The 17,244-nt window shown below is 37.1% G+C and overlaps 1 protein-coding gene across 1 annotated transcript in view; it reads right to left on the bottom strand.

The window, feature by feature from the left end:
• The window catches only part of MORC1 (MORC family CW-type zinc finger 1), a 190,469-nt gene that overhangs the window by 153,870 nt on the left and 19,355 nt on the right, over nt 1-17,244 (bottom strand). Inside the window, exons 5-8 of the mRNA XM_072614049.1 lie at nt 14,261-14,351; nt 12,511-12,619; nt 4,881-5,037; nt 3,722-3,827 (exon numbers count right to left, since the gene is read on the bottom strand). Coding sequence (XP_072470150.1) covers nt 3,722-3,827; nt 4,881-5,037; nt 12,511-12,619; nt 14,261-14,351 — 463 coding nt within the window. The remainder of the gene's footprint in view (nt 1-3,721; nt 3,828-4,880; nt 5,038-12,510; nt 12,620-14,260; nt 14,352-17,244) is intronic.

The raw sequence follows: 17,244 nt of genomic DNA, 5'->3' as shown, positions 1-17,244 counted from the left end.
AACATCCCATGCAGTAAAATGGAGGCAGGAGATGCAATGTCAAGTATGGAAAACAGCAAGTATGTGAAATTGGCTAGAATGCACAGTGTGAGAGGGGGAATAATAAACAATTTTAATAGAAAGAGAAGTTGGAGCTACAGTATGATATGCTTTTATTGTCAAATAGAGGAAATGGAGAGCTTTGAGGCAACTGAGAGCCAATGAATCTTAAGTAGAGAAGTGACTTGTGCTTGAGTAACTTCATTTTAGCAGGTTTATAGAGAATGGAGAAGGAAAGGCTATAGGAAAGGAGACCAAAGAGGACACTACTGCAATAGTTTAGATGAAAGATGATGAAGTTCTGAAAGACAATGGCTATGGTATGAATGTGTATATGGTGGGGAGTAAGGGTGATAAATGGAAGAAATGGATGTTAGAAGTGTTCTGAGGTACAATCAACATGGCAACTGACTGGAGAGAAAAGGGTAAGTGAGATCAGAAAGTTAAAGATGACTCTAAGACTTTGAACACAGATAATCAGAAGAATGATGGTACCCTCTACCAAAATGAAAAAGTTAAGAAGTGGTAGGTTTTGGGGGAAAATAATAAGTTCAATTTGGAGCATTGCAATTTGAAATGCCAATGGAACATCTAGGTGGAAATGTTAAGTACAGAGTTGGAAATGAGGCCTAGAACTGTGTGGGATAAACATCTATATTTAGGAGTCATCTCCACAGAGACAGACCCATGAGAGCTGATAAGATTGCCAAGAGAATGCAAAAAAGAAGGAGAAAAGGCTCCATGCCCATATAGAGAGGGTAGACTATTATAACACTGAAAAGGAGACTGAGGACTAGTCACGCAAGGTACCAGGAGAACCATAAGAGAACAGTGTCACAAAAACCTGGGGAAGAGACTGTCCCAAGAATACCCAAAAGGAGGATGATCAACATGGTCAAATGCTGCAGACAGGCTACAGCACTACAATCAGTGAGAAAAGGTCTTTGGATTTGACAATAAAGAAATCACACTGGAGAGAATGGTTTCAGTTGATTTGTGGGAAGAGAAGCCAGACTGCAAGGGGCTGACAAGTGAGTGGGAGGTGATAAATTAAGAATGTCCAGGAGTTTGGCTATGAAACTGGGTTATAAAGGATGGGAGAATTCTGGACATGTTTGTATTGAAGAAAGAAAGAGTTAGTGAAAAAGGAAGTTAGATTGAAAATTAGGGAGAGGAGATAATTAAAGCAACAATCTCCTGGAGGATACGTAACAAGAAGGGCATAGAAGGTATGAGAGGAAGAGTTACTGTTTTCAAGAAGGGCCAACTCTTTCTCTCAGATTGGACTAAATAATGAGGGATAATGCCAAAGTCATGTAAAGGCCAGAGTTTGGTAAAAGAGGAAGCTCAAGATAGATGGCCTCAAATTTTATTTTCCAGTGGAAGATGATGAAAGGTCCATTGCCAAAGAAGGGAGTGGAGGTGGCATGAGAAGAGAAGACAAGATTTGGAACTGATATTTTCTGAATTCAATAGGGTCTGGTCATTTAATTAGTTGGTAACTTCCCTGACTGCAGTAACTCCAAGTCAAACTCTCCCAGTGTGATGGCAATCAAAATAGGATCTTTTGCTGTTTTTATTTTAGTATAATCAAAGTGCTTCTGATTGAATCTTGCCTTTATCAACCAAGAGTCTTTACTAGGAGTAAAGTACAAAAACAGGCGCTTCTTTAACTAGAAACAGTATATGTATTTGTATTGTTAATTATTTTAATATCATTAAAGATCTTTCCCAACCATTGATGAGTCTGCCCTTTGTGGGAAGCTTAATTAGGTGAGTAGTTTTGTAGGAGGGTCCCAAGTACCTTTTGTTTTTTCTATTGAGGCATTGGGTCAAAGGGTTGTGTTGCCCTCTAGTTCTAAAAAAGGTATAATCAGTACTGGGATTTGAGGTTTAACTTTGGGGCTTAGTTTTTAGTAAGAAGGTTTGAGTACCAGATGAGGATGCTGGGAAGTCACTAAGCAGCCCCCCTGGCTTTGAGAATTCAGATGTCATGCTTCCCTCTCTCATAATGATGGTCAGAGGGTTGGGGTCCAATTGTCTGTTGAATTCAGGCAGAGGAAGTCATATCTGTTGATCTTTTGATTTCTCTGTATTTTCTTTGAAATTCAGAGTGCTGAGTCCCTGAACTAACTGAATGACATATGTACTTGGTTAAAGGAATGATATATGTGCTTGATTAAAGTGATTGTTAACCCCTCAAAAGTTGCCTTTCCTTTTAAGAATGCAGATCTAAGAACCTGTGATAGCAGCCCCTTTTGTATGTTGAGGTGCTTACTGCTGCACCCCATGTAGTCCATGAGGATATAATAAAAAGCTTTATCAAAGGCCTCCTTGCAATCCAACAGAACTTAATAAGTTTATGACATTTCCCTGACTGACCCTTCCAAAAAAAGCAAAATAGGTGCATGATTTTAATGAATCCATGCTGGCTCTTAGTGGCCACTAATTCCTTACTAAAAATTCACTTAATAATCTCTACTATGACTTTTCTATGAATTAATATCATGCTTACTAGCCTACAGTATGCAAAATCCCCCTTGTTCTCATTGCAAAATAGGAACATTGACCCATCTTGTATCCTCTGCCACTTCTTCAATTTAAAATCATCCCTCAAGGAAAATGGAATTGCCCCAGCAATCATCTCTGCAAATTTTTTCAATTGCATGGGAGATATCTCACCTGGGACAAATCATTTGAATGCATTTAGAGAAGTCAGTTATTCTCTCCTCTCATTATCTCATTTACTTTAGGTTTCTTTCTTTTTTATTTCACAACCAAACTTGTAAAAAGTATAAGCTATTGATATTCTCTAGGCCATCTTATTACCCAATCAATCCTTAACCCTTCTGATCTAGTTTCTATCCTGTCTACTCTTTGAAGCTGCATTGCTGAAAATCACGAATGATCTTCTAATCACCAAAACCAATAGTCTCACAGAATGTAATCATTACAAAGGTCTTCAGCAGCCACTGAATCCAATTCACTGTAATATATCTGACAAGGGGTCATCTAGGCTTGGCTTGAAGTTTTTTCAGAAAAGGAGAAGCTACTATCTCTTAGAACAGCCTACTCTTACTTCTGGGAAGCTCTGTTAGGAAATTATCTCCCAGCATCAAATTTCCATTTGCCTCCTGGTCCTGTCTTCTGGGGTCAAATAGAATAAATCTAGAACAAATTCCTGAGTCCAACCCACTCGTTTTACTGCTACAGAAACTGAGGCACAAAGAGGTTATCTGACTTGCTCAAATTCATAGAGTCAATATGTGTCCAGGGTGAGATTTAAACCTAGATTTATCTGACTCCAAATCCGATGACCTATCCATTGTGCCATGCTGTCTCTAAGGGTCCCTGCTATTTACTTCTTGGACAGAGAAAACAAAACCCAACTCAAATCCCAATTCTTCCATGATTCACATTATTGTGGGCCTTTCTCTTCCTTCAGATCTTATAAAACACTTCATTTGCAGAATATATTTTTTACTTTTTATTAAAATTATTGGTATATATGTCAATTCTCTCTAGTGGATTGCAAACTTTATAGACACTGGTACCACATCTTATCTAAACTTTTTATGTCTTACAGAACCTAGCAAGGAGCTATGTCATGAAAGATATTTTATACATTTGCTTAATTAAAGATATCAGTCTGTCTATAGGAGACACTTTCAATATTACTTACTCTTCAAGAACCCCAGCTATCAGAATATCTTCTTTGTTCGTTTTAATGTCCAGTTCTGGTTCTCCATTGAGCATTAATTTCAAGTTGTATATAACCACCAAAGTACCTGGGAGAATAACAGAGGTTTAGGTTTTCAATCTCTGTTTCAGTACCTGAAACTTTCACTATCATGATACAAAATAAAACAAAAATAACATGTTACAGGGCTAGCCTTCTAAGTAGGTCTTTTTAAATCCTCCCCCATCCACCACAGAGAAGTCCAATTAAGACAATTTATGGTGAATTCTTTTCTAGAAAAATAGTATTGAGACGAGGTTAGAATTAGGTAGTAATACAAATACACATACAATTGTTATCATACTACAATTACTAATTGTAATATATTATTACATTAATAAAATATCATATTTATACAAAACTTTTAAGAAATAAAACACACTTTCTCAGCCAAATCAAATGTAGTAAAACAGCATCTGAGAGGTCTTTGCTTACTGAGATGAAGACTAATAGGAAGAGGCTATCATAGTGTAATATAGGTCAAAATCAAATTTTTCAGAACAGATAAAAGTAGGGAAAAAATGGAGAGTTAGAATTTGGACTCTCTCATTGCACACTTGGCCCTCTCCTTCTCCCTCTCTTTCTCTGAGTCTGTCTTTCTGTCTGTCTCTCTCCTCTCTTTCCCTTTTTCTGCATTTTGATTTATAAAACCATATATTAACAATCTGTGTTCTATTATATTTGTATTTATTTTGTTAAGTACTTTCCAATTACATTTTGATGTAGTTCCTGCTGCACTCACATTCTCCACATTGTAAGGGACTCCCAACATAATTCCTTCTGCCAATGCTGGTCAGCATCAGCTCTACTACATAAGCAGCTCAGACAGTTACCTGGGGCACCTAGAGATTAAGAGATTTGCCCAGTACCAATAGGCCAGTATGCTGAGCATTAGAAATAGGACTCTACACCAGGTCTTCTTGACTCTGAGCCTGGCACTCTAATAAACTATGCCATTTATATATCCTCTTAATACACAAACCATACAAAGTGAATGCTACCCCATGGGAGATTTCAAACTCTGACTGATATATACTTTGAATATATGAGTACATTTTATAGTGTCCACTGTGTCAGACACTCAGCGATCTGATGATCTTACCAGATTTTCTATAGATCTTGTCAAACTGCTGCATTAATTCAGCCTCCGTTTTAAAGGGAGAATATTTGTAAATTATAGATAGTTCCTCAGCGAATTTCTTGGGGTCTGTGATGGATTTTTTGGTTCCCGAAGACCATGATGGTATGGGAACTACTACCTGCAAAACACACACACACACACACACACACACACACACACACACACACATACAAGATGATAAGGACCTATAACATTAATATTTGCAGTAAAAAAACAGGTATAATTATCCTTATCTAATCCTAATCTAGTAAACTCTAGATAACCCTGAATTCAAGCAACTTAGAAAGCTCAGTATTTTTTAATATCATGCTGTTTCTTTAAAGGACAATATTATTAGAAGATAAGTAGTAGAGGGGCCCGACGACGCACAGAAAAAACAAAGAAAAAAAAAATTCAAGGCGAGCCAGCAAAGATAACAACCCAAATTTATTCAGAGCTTAAAGTTTGCAGAGCATTTCCTAGATATCTCATTTCAGTTTACAAAAACAAATGTTGTAAAGTAGGAACAAGTACAATTATTATAATTTTGCAGATGAAGAAATTAAAGTGCCAAGGATTTAGGTAATAAGTTATTATTACCCAGTCTTTCCTAGCACTCTATTCACTATGCCATATCTTCATGGCCTGGATATCCAAAATGGATAGATAGGATGAACAAATGACTCCAATGCGAGTAGACAAATTGGGATATTCTCACAAATAAAATTTAGCTCTGCAATGGTGCTCATCAGATGTGCCAAACATGCAGTCTGCTGGAACGAGATTAAAATGTAATTGGGAAATATTTAACAAAATACTTAAAAATGTGACAGAACATAATGCTGATTTGTGACCCACAGATTAAATGCACCCATTTCTATGTGAGCTTGAAACCACTGCTATACATTATTAAAAAAAAAAAAAAACAAACAGATAAAATGGACAGTAAGAATGCATTGCTAATTAACAAGATAGTACTCAACCAGAAAGCATTCATTGAACACCTTCTACCGCCAGTTACAGTGCTAGGTCCTAGGGACATATTTTTTAAAAAGTTAAAGTCCTTGTCCTGGGGGAACTTACATTCTATCATGGGAGAAAACATAAACACAAGCAAATATATGAAAAAAATACAAAGTAATTTTTGTGAGGAAGTTACTTGTAAGCCAAGGATCAGGAAAAGCCATCAGATTTGGCAATTAAGAAATAATGGGTCACTTCTAATAGTGTAGTTTTAGTTGTGTCATGAGGCTGGAAGCCAGGTTACAAAGTGAGAGGAGAGGAAGTCAATCAATAAACATTTATTAAACACCTATTGTGCTAAGTGCTGGGGATACAAAAAGAGGCAAACGACAATCCCTGCCCTCAAGGAGCTAATCAGAGAATGGGGGAGACCATATGCAAACTAATATACACAAAGAAAGCTATATACAGGATAAATAGGAAATAATTAACAGAAGGAAGATACTAGAACTAAGAGAGGTTGAAGAAGGCTTCTCCAGTAAATGATGGGATTTCATTTAGACCTTAAAGGGGAAGCACTGAGTACAGATGATTTTTTTCCATTACTTTAGGTGAGAAGGGGATGAAAGATTTAGGATCATATTAGGATGACAGCTTTAAGTAGAAGAGTCCAGTAAAGATTTTTAAGGATAAAGAGAGACATGAGCATGTTTTTAGATAGCAGTGACTCAATCAGCAGAGAAGAGACTAAAGATTAGACAAAACCACTGGGGAATTCTGAAGGGCAAGACATGAAGAGACTGGATAAAGGGTACATATAATAGTGCTAGACTTTCTGAAGAGGGGTCACTCCTTCATGGAGTAGAGAAAGAAAAATGGAGAAGGTGACGTCAAGTAGTTTTCAGATATAGAAAAGGAGAAAAGAAGGAACTCACTGCCAAGTACCTCTATTTTTTCATTAAAGTATGATATAAGGTCCTCATCTGAAAGGGGTACAGAAGTGAATGGTTTGGGAGGTTTGAAGAGAGAAGAAAAGATTTGGAAGAGCATCTATGGTTAGTAGATTAGAGAATCATTTAGGGAGCAATAAATAGCACTGCCTTGCTATACGAAGGCCCAGTTGAGATTTCATATGTATGTATATATGCATGTGTGTATGTGTGTGTATTTGTAGTGGATCCAGCTCAGTTGCACATTTTCCTCCAATTCCATTCAGCAGAATGTGAACAGAAACAGATGGGAGGTGGATGTTTGCAACAGGAAGCATCCCAGCATACCCAGGATGGCTGCTAGCACGGGTTCTCAGATCTATTTTACTATGAAAGATAGCTGTTTAAGGGGTCAACAATCTGTTTTAATCATATTCACTAGTTCAGGGGAAAAGTCAGTACCCTCAACTTCAGAGAAAATATAAACAGAGAAAATACAAGCAGAGAAATAAAGACCAACAGAGAGGGCTCTACTGCCTGAATCAAAGCACCATTGCTACACACTTTACATACAAACTTGGATTGAGAGAGCCTTTACATATGTGATGTCAGGGATCTGAGCATATAGCTACTCTAGAGTCTCAACCAGGAAATCACAAGATCCTTCTGGTAAACAAGCCCCCAAAGCAAAATGTCAACTCAGAGTATATATACACTTCTCAAGGCACCACAACCCTCCTGACTCAGTGCCTAATTAGAAATTGGCAAAAGGTATGAAAGCCTTCCTACAAGCAAGCTTCCCCTAAGTAAGCTTCCCTTAATGGGCTCCATGTGAGGCCTGTTAATGGGTGGGGAAGATCTTATATCTTATTAACATTACAATTTTGGGATAATCCAAAGTTGAACTTTGAGCACTGATAGGCCAAGAAGACAAACCATGTCAGAGAAGGGGATGGTGTATATAGTCAAGATTGAGAAGGAAAGTAAAGTTAGAGCAACTATGGATGACCTGGGAGAGTACTGCAGAATGGAGGGAATAGAGATCACTGTAAAGATGATGAATACATTTAAGAAAGTTAAGGCATAGGGAGAGATGAAAATATGGGAAAAGGAATTTTAGAGCTTTTGCTATTGAAAGCCAAACACTTGTGAGTGATGGCAAAATCAAGGACATGACCATCCTTGAAGGGGAATAAAGAAGTAGGTCATGGGAGTTGAAGAGATTGAGGACCTGGGAGACTAGAGTATTTAAAGAAGTATCAGTATGTATGTTTGAATCTCCTAGTATAAGGGGAAGAGTTGGAGTAAAGAAGACTTGTGAGCCAGGTACATTCCTCATGTAAAGGAATTCAGGATACCAAGGAATAAAACATAGTAGAGGGCATTTGGAGGAGAAAGAATGGAAAGAGAAGCAGAATACTCACTGATTGACTGATTGATATGTAATAAAGACCACCTGAAAAAAAATAGTTGAGGAGCTCTGGAAGAAGAGCATAAATGTGGCACAGGTGCATGATATAGTCCAATTATTCTGGCATCTGCCAGACCTCTCTCTTTGCCCAAAGCAGGGCATGTGATAAATTCTTGGCTTGCTTTATTGATCACTTCATTCATCAAAAGACAGAGCAAGCCTTGGTGGTTTTCATATTTCTTAGGGCACAACTGTCCTTAACTATGCATATTTGTTACAAGGGTTTTTTTGGGGGGGAGTGGGAGTGGGGATGAGAGGATGTGGGAGAGAGAGGAAAAAATGTAATTTTTAAAAATGACATCAAGTAACAAGATTTATTGCTAGTCTAGAACAAATAAAAACTGATTTCTGAGGTAGAAATGATAGGAACCCAGGGAGAAAAATGATCACTCAAGCTTAGAACCTGTGATATAGAAAGTAAAGAAATATGGGCATAGTCAGAAGCATTTCCTCATTTGAGAGAGAGCAGATTTTGAAGGCTTCTGAGAAAGGACTGGAAGATCATGTCCTAAAATATGATGAGAAGTTATTTTGAGATACAAATAGAAATAGTTCTAATGAGGAAGGAAAAAGGAAAATGAGATGATAGATACAACTACTCTATTCTTACTTTGCTGTTTTTTTCTTAATAAGAGGAATGATTTTTCAGAAAGGGCAGAATGCCATCCTGTTTAGGATGTAAGGGAGAAAGAGCTCACACTTTCAGAGAACCTTCCCAATTAAATCTGCAAAGGACAAGGGTCAGCCACTCCAATCACTATTTCCTGGTTCTGGGATATGCCACAGCCCATGTAAGGTTGAACCAGGAGAAAGCAAGAACTAAAGACTGAGTGACTACTGAGCACTGGAGCCTATGCTGAGTCAATGTGATGATTTAGGAGGAAAAGCAGTGGATATGAAATCAAAAGACATGGGTTCAAAACTTAGCGTTGCTACTTACCCCTGAGACTGTCTTCCTCTATCTTTTCTCCACTTTTCAAATTACTGGAGAGAATGAAGTGTGTGTGGGGGGGAGAGAGAGAGAGAGAGAGAGAAAGAGAGAGAGAGAGAGAGAGGAAAAAGAAGAAGAAAAAGAAGGAGGAGGAGGAGAATGAGAAGTTCAATGTAGAAACAAAGATTGGGTTCTGAAGAGGCAGACAAGAATCCTGACCTGTGTCAGGAGGTTGAAATAACATCACACAGAGGAAAAAGGGAAGAAGAAACACTGAATGTTCAGAATGGATTAGTAGAGACAAGACTCCTTAAAGAGGAAGGAGGCTATATCTTCAAGGGAGAGGTAGCTACTTAAGGAATAATAATTATAGTTCATAGAACTTTAGTTGGAAGGAATCCCAGAGTTAATCATATTATCATAGATCTAAAAATGGAAGGTATCTTGGAGGTCCTTGAGTACAACTCCCTCATTTTACAGATGAGGAAACTGAGGCTAATTGACTTGCTCAAGGTCACAAAGCTAGTAAGTTTCTGAAGAAGGGTTTTAATTCAGATCTTATTCACTCCTAGACCCAAAGTCTAGCCACAATGCCACCGACCTTGTTGATTTCATTGCATCCAAACCCTTCAATATAGAGACGAGGAAAAATGAAGAGTACAGCAGAATTTCTTGGCTTGCTTTAATGATAATTTCACCTGTCAAAATTTGGTGTTGTTGTTGTTTGGGCTTTGTTCTCTAAAAGGACCATGACATCAGGAAGGTGATGCCATTACTTGCAAGTGAACTGGATTTAGATGAGGCAGGGCTATGCAAAGTCACCACCCTCACTTTCTCCTCCAGAGCCATCTGGGTCCAGTGACAAGCTATAGATCAGGATGACTAGAGATAGTTCCACATACATACAAACACACACACATATACGTGTGCGTGTATGTGTATATGTAAATATACAATTATAGGAAATGTAGGTAGTTTCAGTTCTGCTGATCTTGCTTTTCCATATCTTTTTAAAAAATGTTTCCTTACATGCACAATTATAATTTTATAGCATAGTAATATTCTATTATATTAATGTCATAATTTATTCATTCTTCAACTGTTGAACATCTTGGTTGTTTGCAGTATGGCAAATAAGAACAGCTATAAATATAAATAACTATAACTATAAATATTTTGTATAGATCCTTTGTATTATATTTTTTTTGATTAAATCCTATTAATGGAGTCACTAGGTCAAAAGGAATAGTTTTGTGATTCACTGTACACTCTTGTATTGCTATCCAAAAAGTTTGCACCAGTCTACAAGCCCCACTAACAATATATCAGGGTGCCAATTTCATTGTAGTCTTGACAATATTAAATATCTGGGGGGGAATCTATTTTTCCCATTCCAGTGGGTGTAAGGAAGTATATTTTAAGGTTATACTGATTTAGATTGCTCTGGTTACTAGGGAATCTGAGGATCTTTTATGTGTGTATTAAAATTTTGTATTTTCTCCTTTGAAAATTATCCATTCATATCTCTGGACAATTGCACTACTGAAAAGAGTGCATTAGAATTACAGATATGTATCAATTTCTTATAGATTCTGAATGTCAGTCCTTTATCTTATATGGTTCCTGCAAATAATTTCTGCCATTCTATTTCCTTGCTTTTCCTTTTAAAGATAATGTTTTTTCCTGTGCAAAACCTTTTTTATCTCGGTGTACACAAAACCACTGATGTTTTCTTAATAATTTCTTCCATTAAACTGAAATACTCTTCTCTACAATAGAGACAAATATACTATTTCTTTTTCTTCCAGAGTTTTGCTTAGACATTTTTTCCCTTTATATTAAGTTTTACAATTGTTATATTTGTTTTTTCTTCAATCATTTTTTTATTGAAATACAAATATTCTTCTAATTTCCATTATTAAACCAAACTTGACAAGAAGCTAAGCTCTAAACAAAGCCCCTCTCTTATAGTAATAATTAGTTTCCTCAATTTAAACTTCCCTTTTATTAAATATAGGAGCAGACCTTGGAATTATACTTTTCATTCCTCTCCCATCCCTTTTTCTTTTTCACTGGAAAAAATATCCTTCTGAAATATTCTCTCTCTCTCTCCCTCTCTCTCTCTCTCTCTCTCTCTCTCTCTCTTTCTCTCTCACACACACATAAACACAGGGATGAACTTTAAAGGTTGGTCACTTAGACCACTATTTCTTAAACTGTGGGACACAATCCCATATGAGTTTAAGAAGTGCTGAAGGGGTTGTGAGTGGAAACACTTTAAGAAGCCCTAACTTAAGACAAAGTATTCTTAAACCACTTTGTTTTTGTTAAGGTAAACTCTAGAGAAATTAGGTATCTTATTTAGGAAACTCTGTAGTGATCCAAAGTTTAAAGCAATAAACTTAATGTTATTTGTAAACAGGAGCATCCAGAAGGTTTCATCATCTACAGAGAATCCGGTTCTTCACCCTGACCCAAGTGTTAGATACCCTTTATGACATTAGCAAACAACAGCTACCAGCATATGTCTCCCTGTTTCCTGCTTTTTATTAATTGAATTAACTGATTGAATTAATGATCAGAGAATATTTCTGTTGTTTTACCTTTCGAGGTACTTTACAGTGGAAAGAACATAGTATGGAATCAGAGGACCTGGGATCAAGTTTCCCCACTGACAGTACCTGGGTGACTTTGAGTGCTTAACCTCCCTAACCTATTTCCTCATCTGTAAAATAAGGGGGGTGAACTATGGCCTCTAAGGTCCCTTTAGATAGGTTAATGAGCCTGTGAATCCTGTATAATTCTGATACATGAACAGTAGATATACTATATGGGAGAGACTTTAAGGTAGTGTTTTATTCTACCTAAATCTTTTTTTTATAGGTAACAACTCAGTCCCCTAGATACATATACGTAGATATATAGTTCTAGAACATATACGTAGATACATAATTCAATTTCAACAAACATATACAAAACACTGTGCTAGGAATAAAAAGAGACCAAAATATACATGTCATGGTTCTGACCTTAGGTATGTATACAAAGAACTGAAAAAATATAACATCTTAAATTCATATGAAAAATACAAAGTACCGTATAGTTTGGAGATCAGTGAAAGAAAAGATTAAAAAATTGATTGGGAGTTCCAGATCTTTTAAAACAAACAAACAAATAAAAAATAAAACTACTCCACCCTTTTTCAACTCCCTGGCACTGTCTGTCAGACTCTGATTCATTAGTTAGCAAGAATGCTTCCAGGGGGAAAGTGAACCCCACAGTTACCACGGGAACCAAAGAAAAAAACTAAAATTGTACCTCGATGAGGCCTTCACTTTCACAAAAAGTCTGAGATAAAAAAATGCAGCTCATCGTCTCTTCTTTCTTGGTAAATAGAATGAAGTCTTTCCCTATTCTCATGGATCCACTGCAATGAAGACAAACAATTAGTTATCACATAGCTTAGCATCAGCCCCTCCCAGCTCTAACATTCTATGATAATCCAGGGAACTTGACATTCTAATTAATAGGCTTTATTTTGCAAATAAGAGGATGCTACCCATATGAGTTTTAAATGGTTTATCCAGGACAAAGGATAGATTTGCATGCATCCATCCAAAAATGATAACAAGAGGGAATGTAGAATGTATTTGGAAGATGGTAGGGGTAAGGATCCCAGTCTGTAAGGTAGGCACAGAGCAAAAGTATTTGCTCCTTTGTCAATCTAAAGCCTATAATGTAGGTTTTATGCAATCCCATTCAGCAAACATTTATTATAAAGCACATTATAAGCTAGCGGGGGCTAGAGAGACCAAGATAAAATAAGGCAAAGTTCTCGGCCTCAAGGAGCTTACAATCTACTGTCTCATGCTTTTACTATATGAATTTACAAGCTGATGACCCCATATGAGACATTGTCAGACTTTTACACTGAGGATTAGTAGAATATAAGATGACAACAAACTGCAAATAAATTATTATGTATTGGAAGACTATCAGAAGGAATCTGTGAAGAATCCGTGTAATAAAACAACTTGAAACTCAACAAAAATTATTTATGTGACTCTTGTATTCTAGGTGCTGGGAAAAGTACAAAATTTAGATGAGATATTGTCTGTGTCTTCATGGAGCTTACTGTCTAGGAAGCTAAGATATCTATAATAAATTACTTTGCATGAAAACTGCAGTATAGTTGTGTTATCTGAATGGGAAAGTCAATATGAGGAGTAGGGGTAGCTTTCATGTGGGTCTTCAAGGATAAACAGGAATTTAACACAAGACAAAAAGAGAGAAGGGAGGACAATTTCAGTAGTGGGAATTGTAGAAACCAAAGAATGGAGACAGAGAAGCATAAGACATATTTAGCCATCAGAGAACAGTACAGTTTGGCTGAAGTAATAAAGTACATAAGTAATACAAGAAAGGAAAGGTAAGGCAACTTCAGGGAATGGATGGATTTGAAAGCCATAAAAAGGAATTTTAACTTAACCCAGTAGGATGCAGGAAGCCAATGAAGATTTTTTTCAGCAAAACAGTGACTTGGCTAGATCTACACATACAAATCATCAATGAAGCAGTGTAAATAAAGTTGAATTGTAGAAGGGAAACAGTGAAAGTAGGGATCAAATAATATTTGTTAAAGTGCTTAGCATAGCTAAGCTTACACATAGAAGATGCTATATAAATGTTAATTATTGTTATTATTATCATTACGGAGACCCATTAGTAATTAACAATGGCAATAAAGACCTGCCCTTGAGAGGTGGCAGTGGGAAAAGAGAAGACAACAAATAAGAAAGATGTTACAGAGGTAAAATCAACATAATGTCATAATAGTGAGAAATGTTGCAAAGACACAAGTTGGGACTCTTTGACAGAACCCTTCCACCCTTAGACAAAGGTATTCCTTTAGCCAAAATAGCTATTTATTCCTGTTCTATATTCTATTTTTTAACTGATTTTTTTTGTTTTTACATTACCTTCATTTCTGATGCCTTTTAAAGTAGACATTATCTTCAGTCATCTGCAAGACACAGTACTAAAAGGTGCAGAGAGAAAAATTTATTACCTTTTAAGACCGTTGCCATAATGTCCAATGAACCTTGAAGCAGCTATTCGCTTCTTAGACATTCCAAAGAAAATGACATCTGAAGCTTCCTCTGAAATAGACATGGATTTTAAAGGATGTTAGATTTCCTCCCAGGGTCAGAATTACTTCAGACTAATAATCCCCTGACATAGTGAGAGAGTTTGAATCATCTGACACTACCTTGAATCTTGGTAATAGTGCCACAGCATAATTCAGAGCCTCACAAAATCCCCAGCACGCTGGATAAACTTGAGTGCCTCTGTAGCCATCTTAAAGATGTGGGTCATACGCTATTATGAATCAGTGGTCTGCTGACCTTATAACTCAGTCCAACTCCTGGGCACACTAAGAGGAGTATGATAGCTTCAGATCCCCCAGACTCTGATTCCTGTATACCTGGTTCACTGCATTTCTTTAAGATCTATCCCCCCAACCCCAGGGCAGACTAGAACCCCGAAGGGTACCCTGAATACATCTGGAAGACTGCCTCCAAAGAGACCATGGGATTCAGTGGGTCCACTGAAGTAGGTCCTTATTTACTTTTGACATGGTCTGGATTTCACAGAAGTTAGAGATCCTTTATAACCTAGCAGAGCCCAGCAGGATATGTATTATTCAATTGATTTAATTCATATTTATTAAATACTTACTATACATTATTATGCTAGGTCCTAGGAGACATATAAATTACATAAGATACAGTCCATGGAGTTTATCATTTAGGAGTTGCCAGATATTCTTGCCTGTCAACTGAATATATGATCAATTGTCCATATATTCAGAGCATCTGAAATTTCTTGCGGACATGCCATTTTCTTAGTCAGTAAGAATTTAGTAAGTGGGGCAGCCAGGTAGCAGAGTGGATAGAATGCTGAGTCTGGAGTCAGGAAGATTGATCTTTGTGAGTTCAAATCTGGCCTCAGACACTTAACTTGGGTGCCTCAGTGTCCTCAGCTGTACAAATGACCTGGAGAAGAAAATGGCAAACCACTCCAGTATCTTTGCCAAGAAAACCTCAACGGGGTCACAAAGAATCAAACATGACTGAAGAAGATGATGATGATGTTGAGAATTATAGAGTGGGCATCATGCTAACAGTTGGATATACAAAGGAAGAAATGTGCATTCATGCCTAATGTACAATCAATCAATCAAAAAGCATGAAGAGCTTACTCTATAACAAGAAGGAAAAAAACAAAATGAGACATCCCTGTTCTCAAGGAATTTAGATTGTGAGACTTACAAAATACCAGTGTCTACTAAGGGTTCATTTTTTTTAATGTTAATAATATCATTAATAATACATTTGTTTTATTTTAATATTTTGATAATGATCTCAATATAATTGGCTTCTATTCTAATCTTATGTATTTTATGCATTTAAAAATGTTATTTTGAGGAGTCCACAGACTTGCCCAAAGTGCCACAGGGGTCCCTGACACACACACAAAAATGTAAGCTATGTGAGGTCAAGAATCCTATTTTATTTAAATTTTGTATCTCTTCCAGTACCTAGCATTATGTGCAGTAGCAGTATTATTAATAATAATAACATACTATTTATGTTATTAAACCATATCCTTTCCATCCACTCAAGATTTGATGTAATTCAAGTTCATTAACTATAGTCTTTTATCTGGCAAACTCTCCTGCCAACCTACAATTTCATTTTTGATGATAGAAAACAGTATTTTCTTCATAGACAGACATAAAACACTTTGATGCTAGTGCTGAAGCATGTTGCCAATAATCTAGGACATGGGTATGTTTATACTGAAGGCTGAGTGAAGTTTGTAACACACCAAAAGGGGCAAAATGGTATCACTGGGGGAGAGTGCTGAACTTGGAGAGGAAAGACCAGATTTTCAATTCCTGGCTCTGCTAGGTTTCTCCTGTGTGAACATGAGCAGATAACCTCTGTGAGCTTCAGTTCCCTTCTCTATGAAATGAACCAGAGAACTGTTGTATCTTACCCTAAGAACCCTTTCAAATCTAAATTTAATCCTAAGGAGAATGGGGGTCAGATAATGGGGATGGTGTATGACAATGATACAATGTGCATTTGTGAGAACTGGATAAATATATATGATAGGAATATGATATAATATGAAATTACACAAGCTAGCATTTATATAGCACTTTACGATTTGTAAAAAACTTTACAAATATTATTTCATCTTCATAACAACTCTGAGAGGTCAGTGTCATCATTATCCCTATTTTATAGATGAGGAAAGTGAGGCAAACAGAGATTAAAGTGACTTCCCAGGGTCAAAGAGCTACCAAGTGTCTAAGGCTACATTTGAATTCAGATCTTCCTGACTTCAAGCCCAATACTCTAGGCACTGTACCACTAGGGTGATGCCTGATACAGAGTCTAGCATTTTTGGAAGATCTAAAGCAGAGGTGAGGAACCTGAGGCCTCGAGGCCACATGGCCCTCTAGGTCCTCAAGTGCAGCCCTTTGAATCCAAACCTCACAGAACAAATCCCCTTAATAAAAGGATTTGTTCTATAAAATTTGGACTCAGTCAAAAGGCCACACCCAAGAACCTCGAAGGCCACATGTGGCCTCAAAGCCATGGATTCCCCACCCTGATAAGAGTGTGTTTGTACCTATCCTGTAAGAAAATGGAAAGTGTAGGATCTGGGGCTGGTGAAGACTGGTACATTCTGGTAGTGTTTCAAGCCCTGAGAATGAAGATCCACAGAGAGAATGCACTTCATGGATCAACTATTCCTACCTATTCACTGAGGCCCATTCAGGACCCCAAGACCCAGACGTAACTAAGCAAAGGAAGGATCTGCACCCAGGTCCTTTGACTCCTGAATCAGAGCTCTTTGCATTATTATATCACAATGACCACATGTGTCTTTAAATTCTGCTACCCTCTTTGAGAAAAGGGATTATTTTCTTCTTTGTATACGTATCTCCTGTTCCTAGCACAGTATCTGACACAGAAC

This window comes from Notamacropus eugenii, chromosome 5 (assembly GCF_028372415.1).
Source record: "Notamacropus eugenii isolate mMacEug1 chromosome 5, mMacEug1.pri_v2, whole genome shotgun sequence".
NCBI lineage: Eukaryota > Metazoa > Chordata > Mammalia > Diprotodontia > Macropodidae > Notamacropus > Notamacropus eugenii.
The sequence above is the reverse complement of the archived record's forward strand: the minus strand, read 5'-3'. Positions and strand labels throughout refer to the sequence as shown.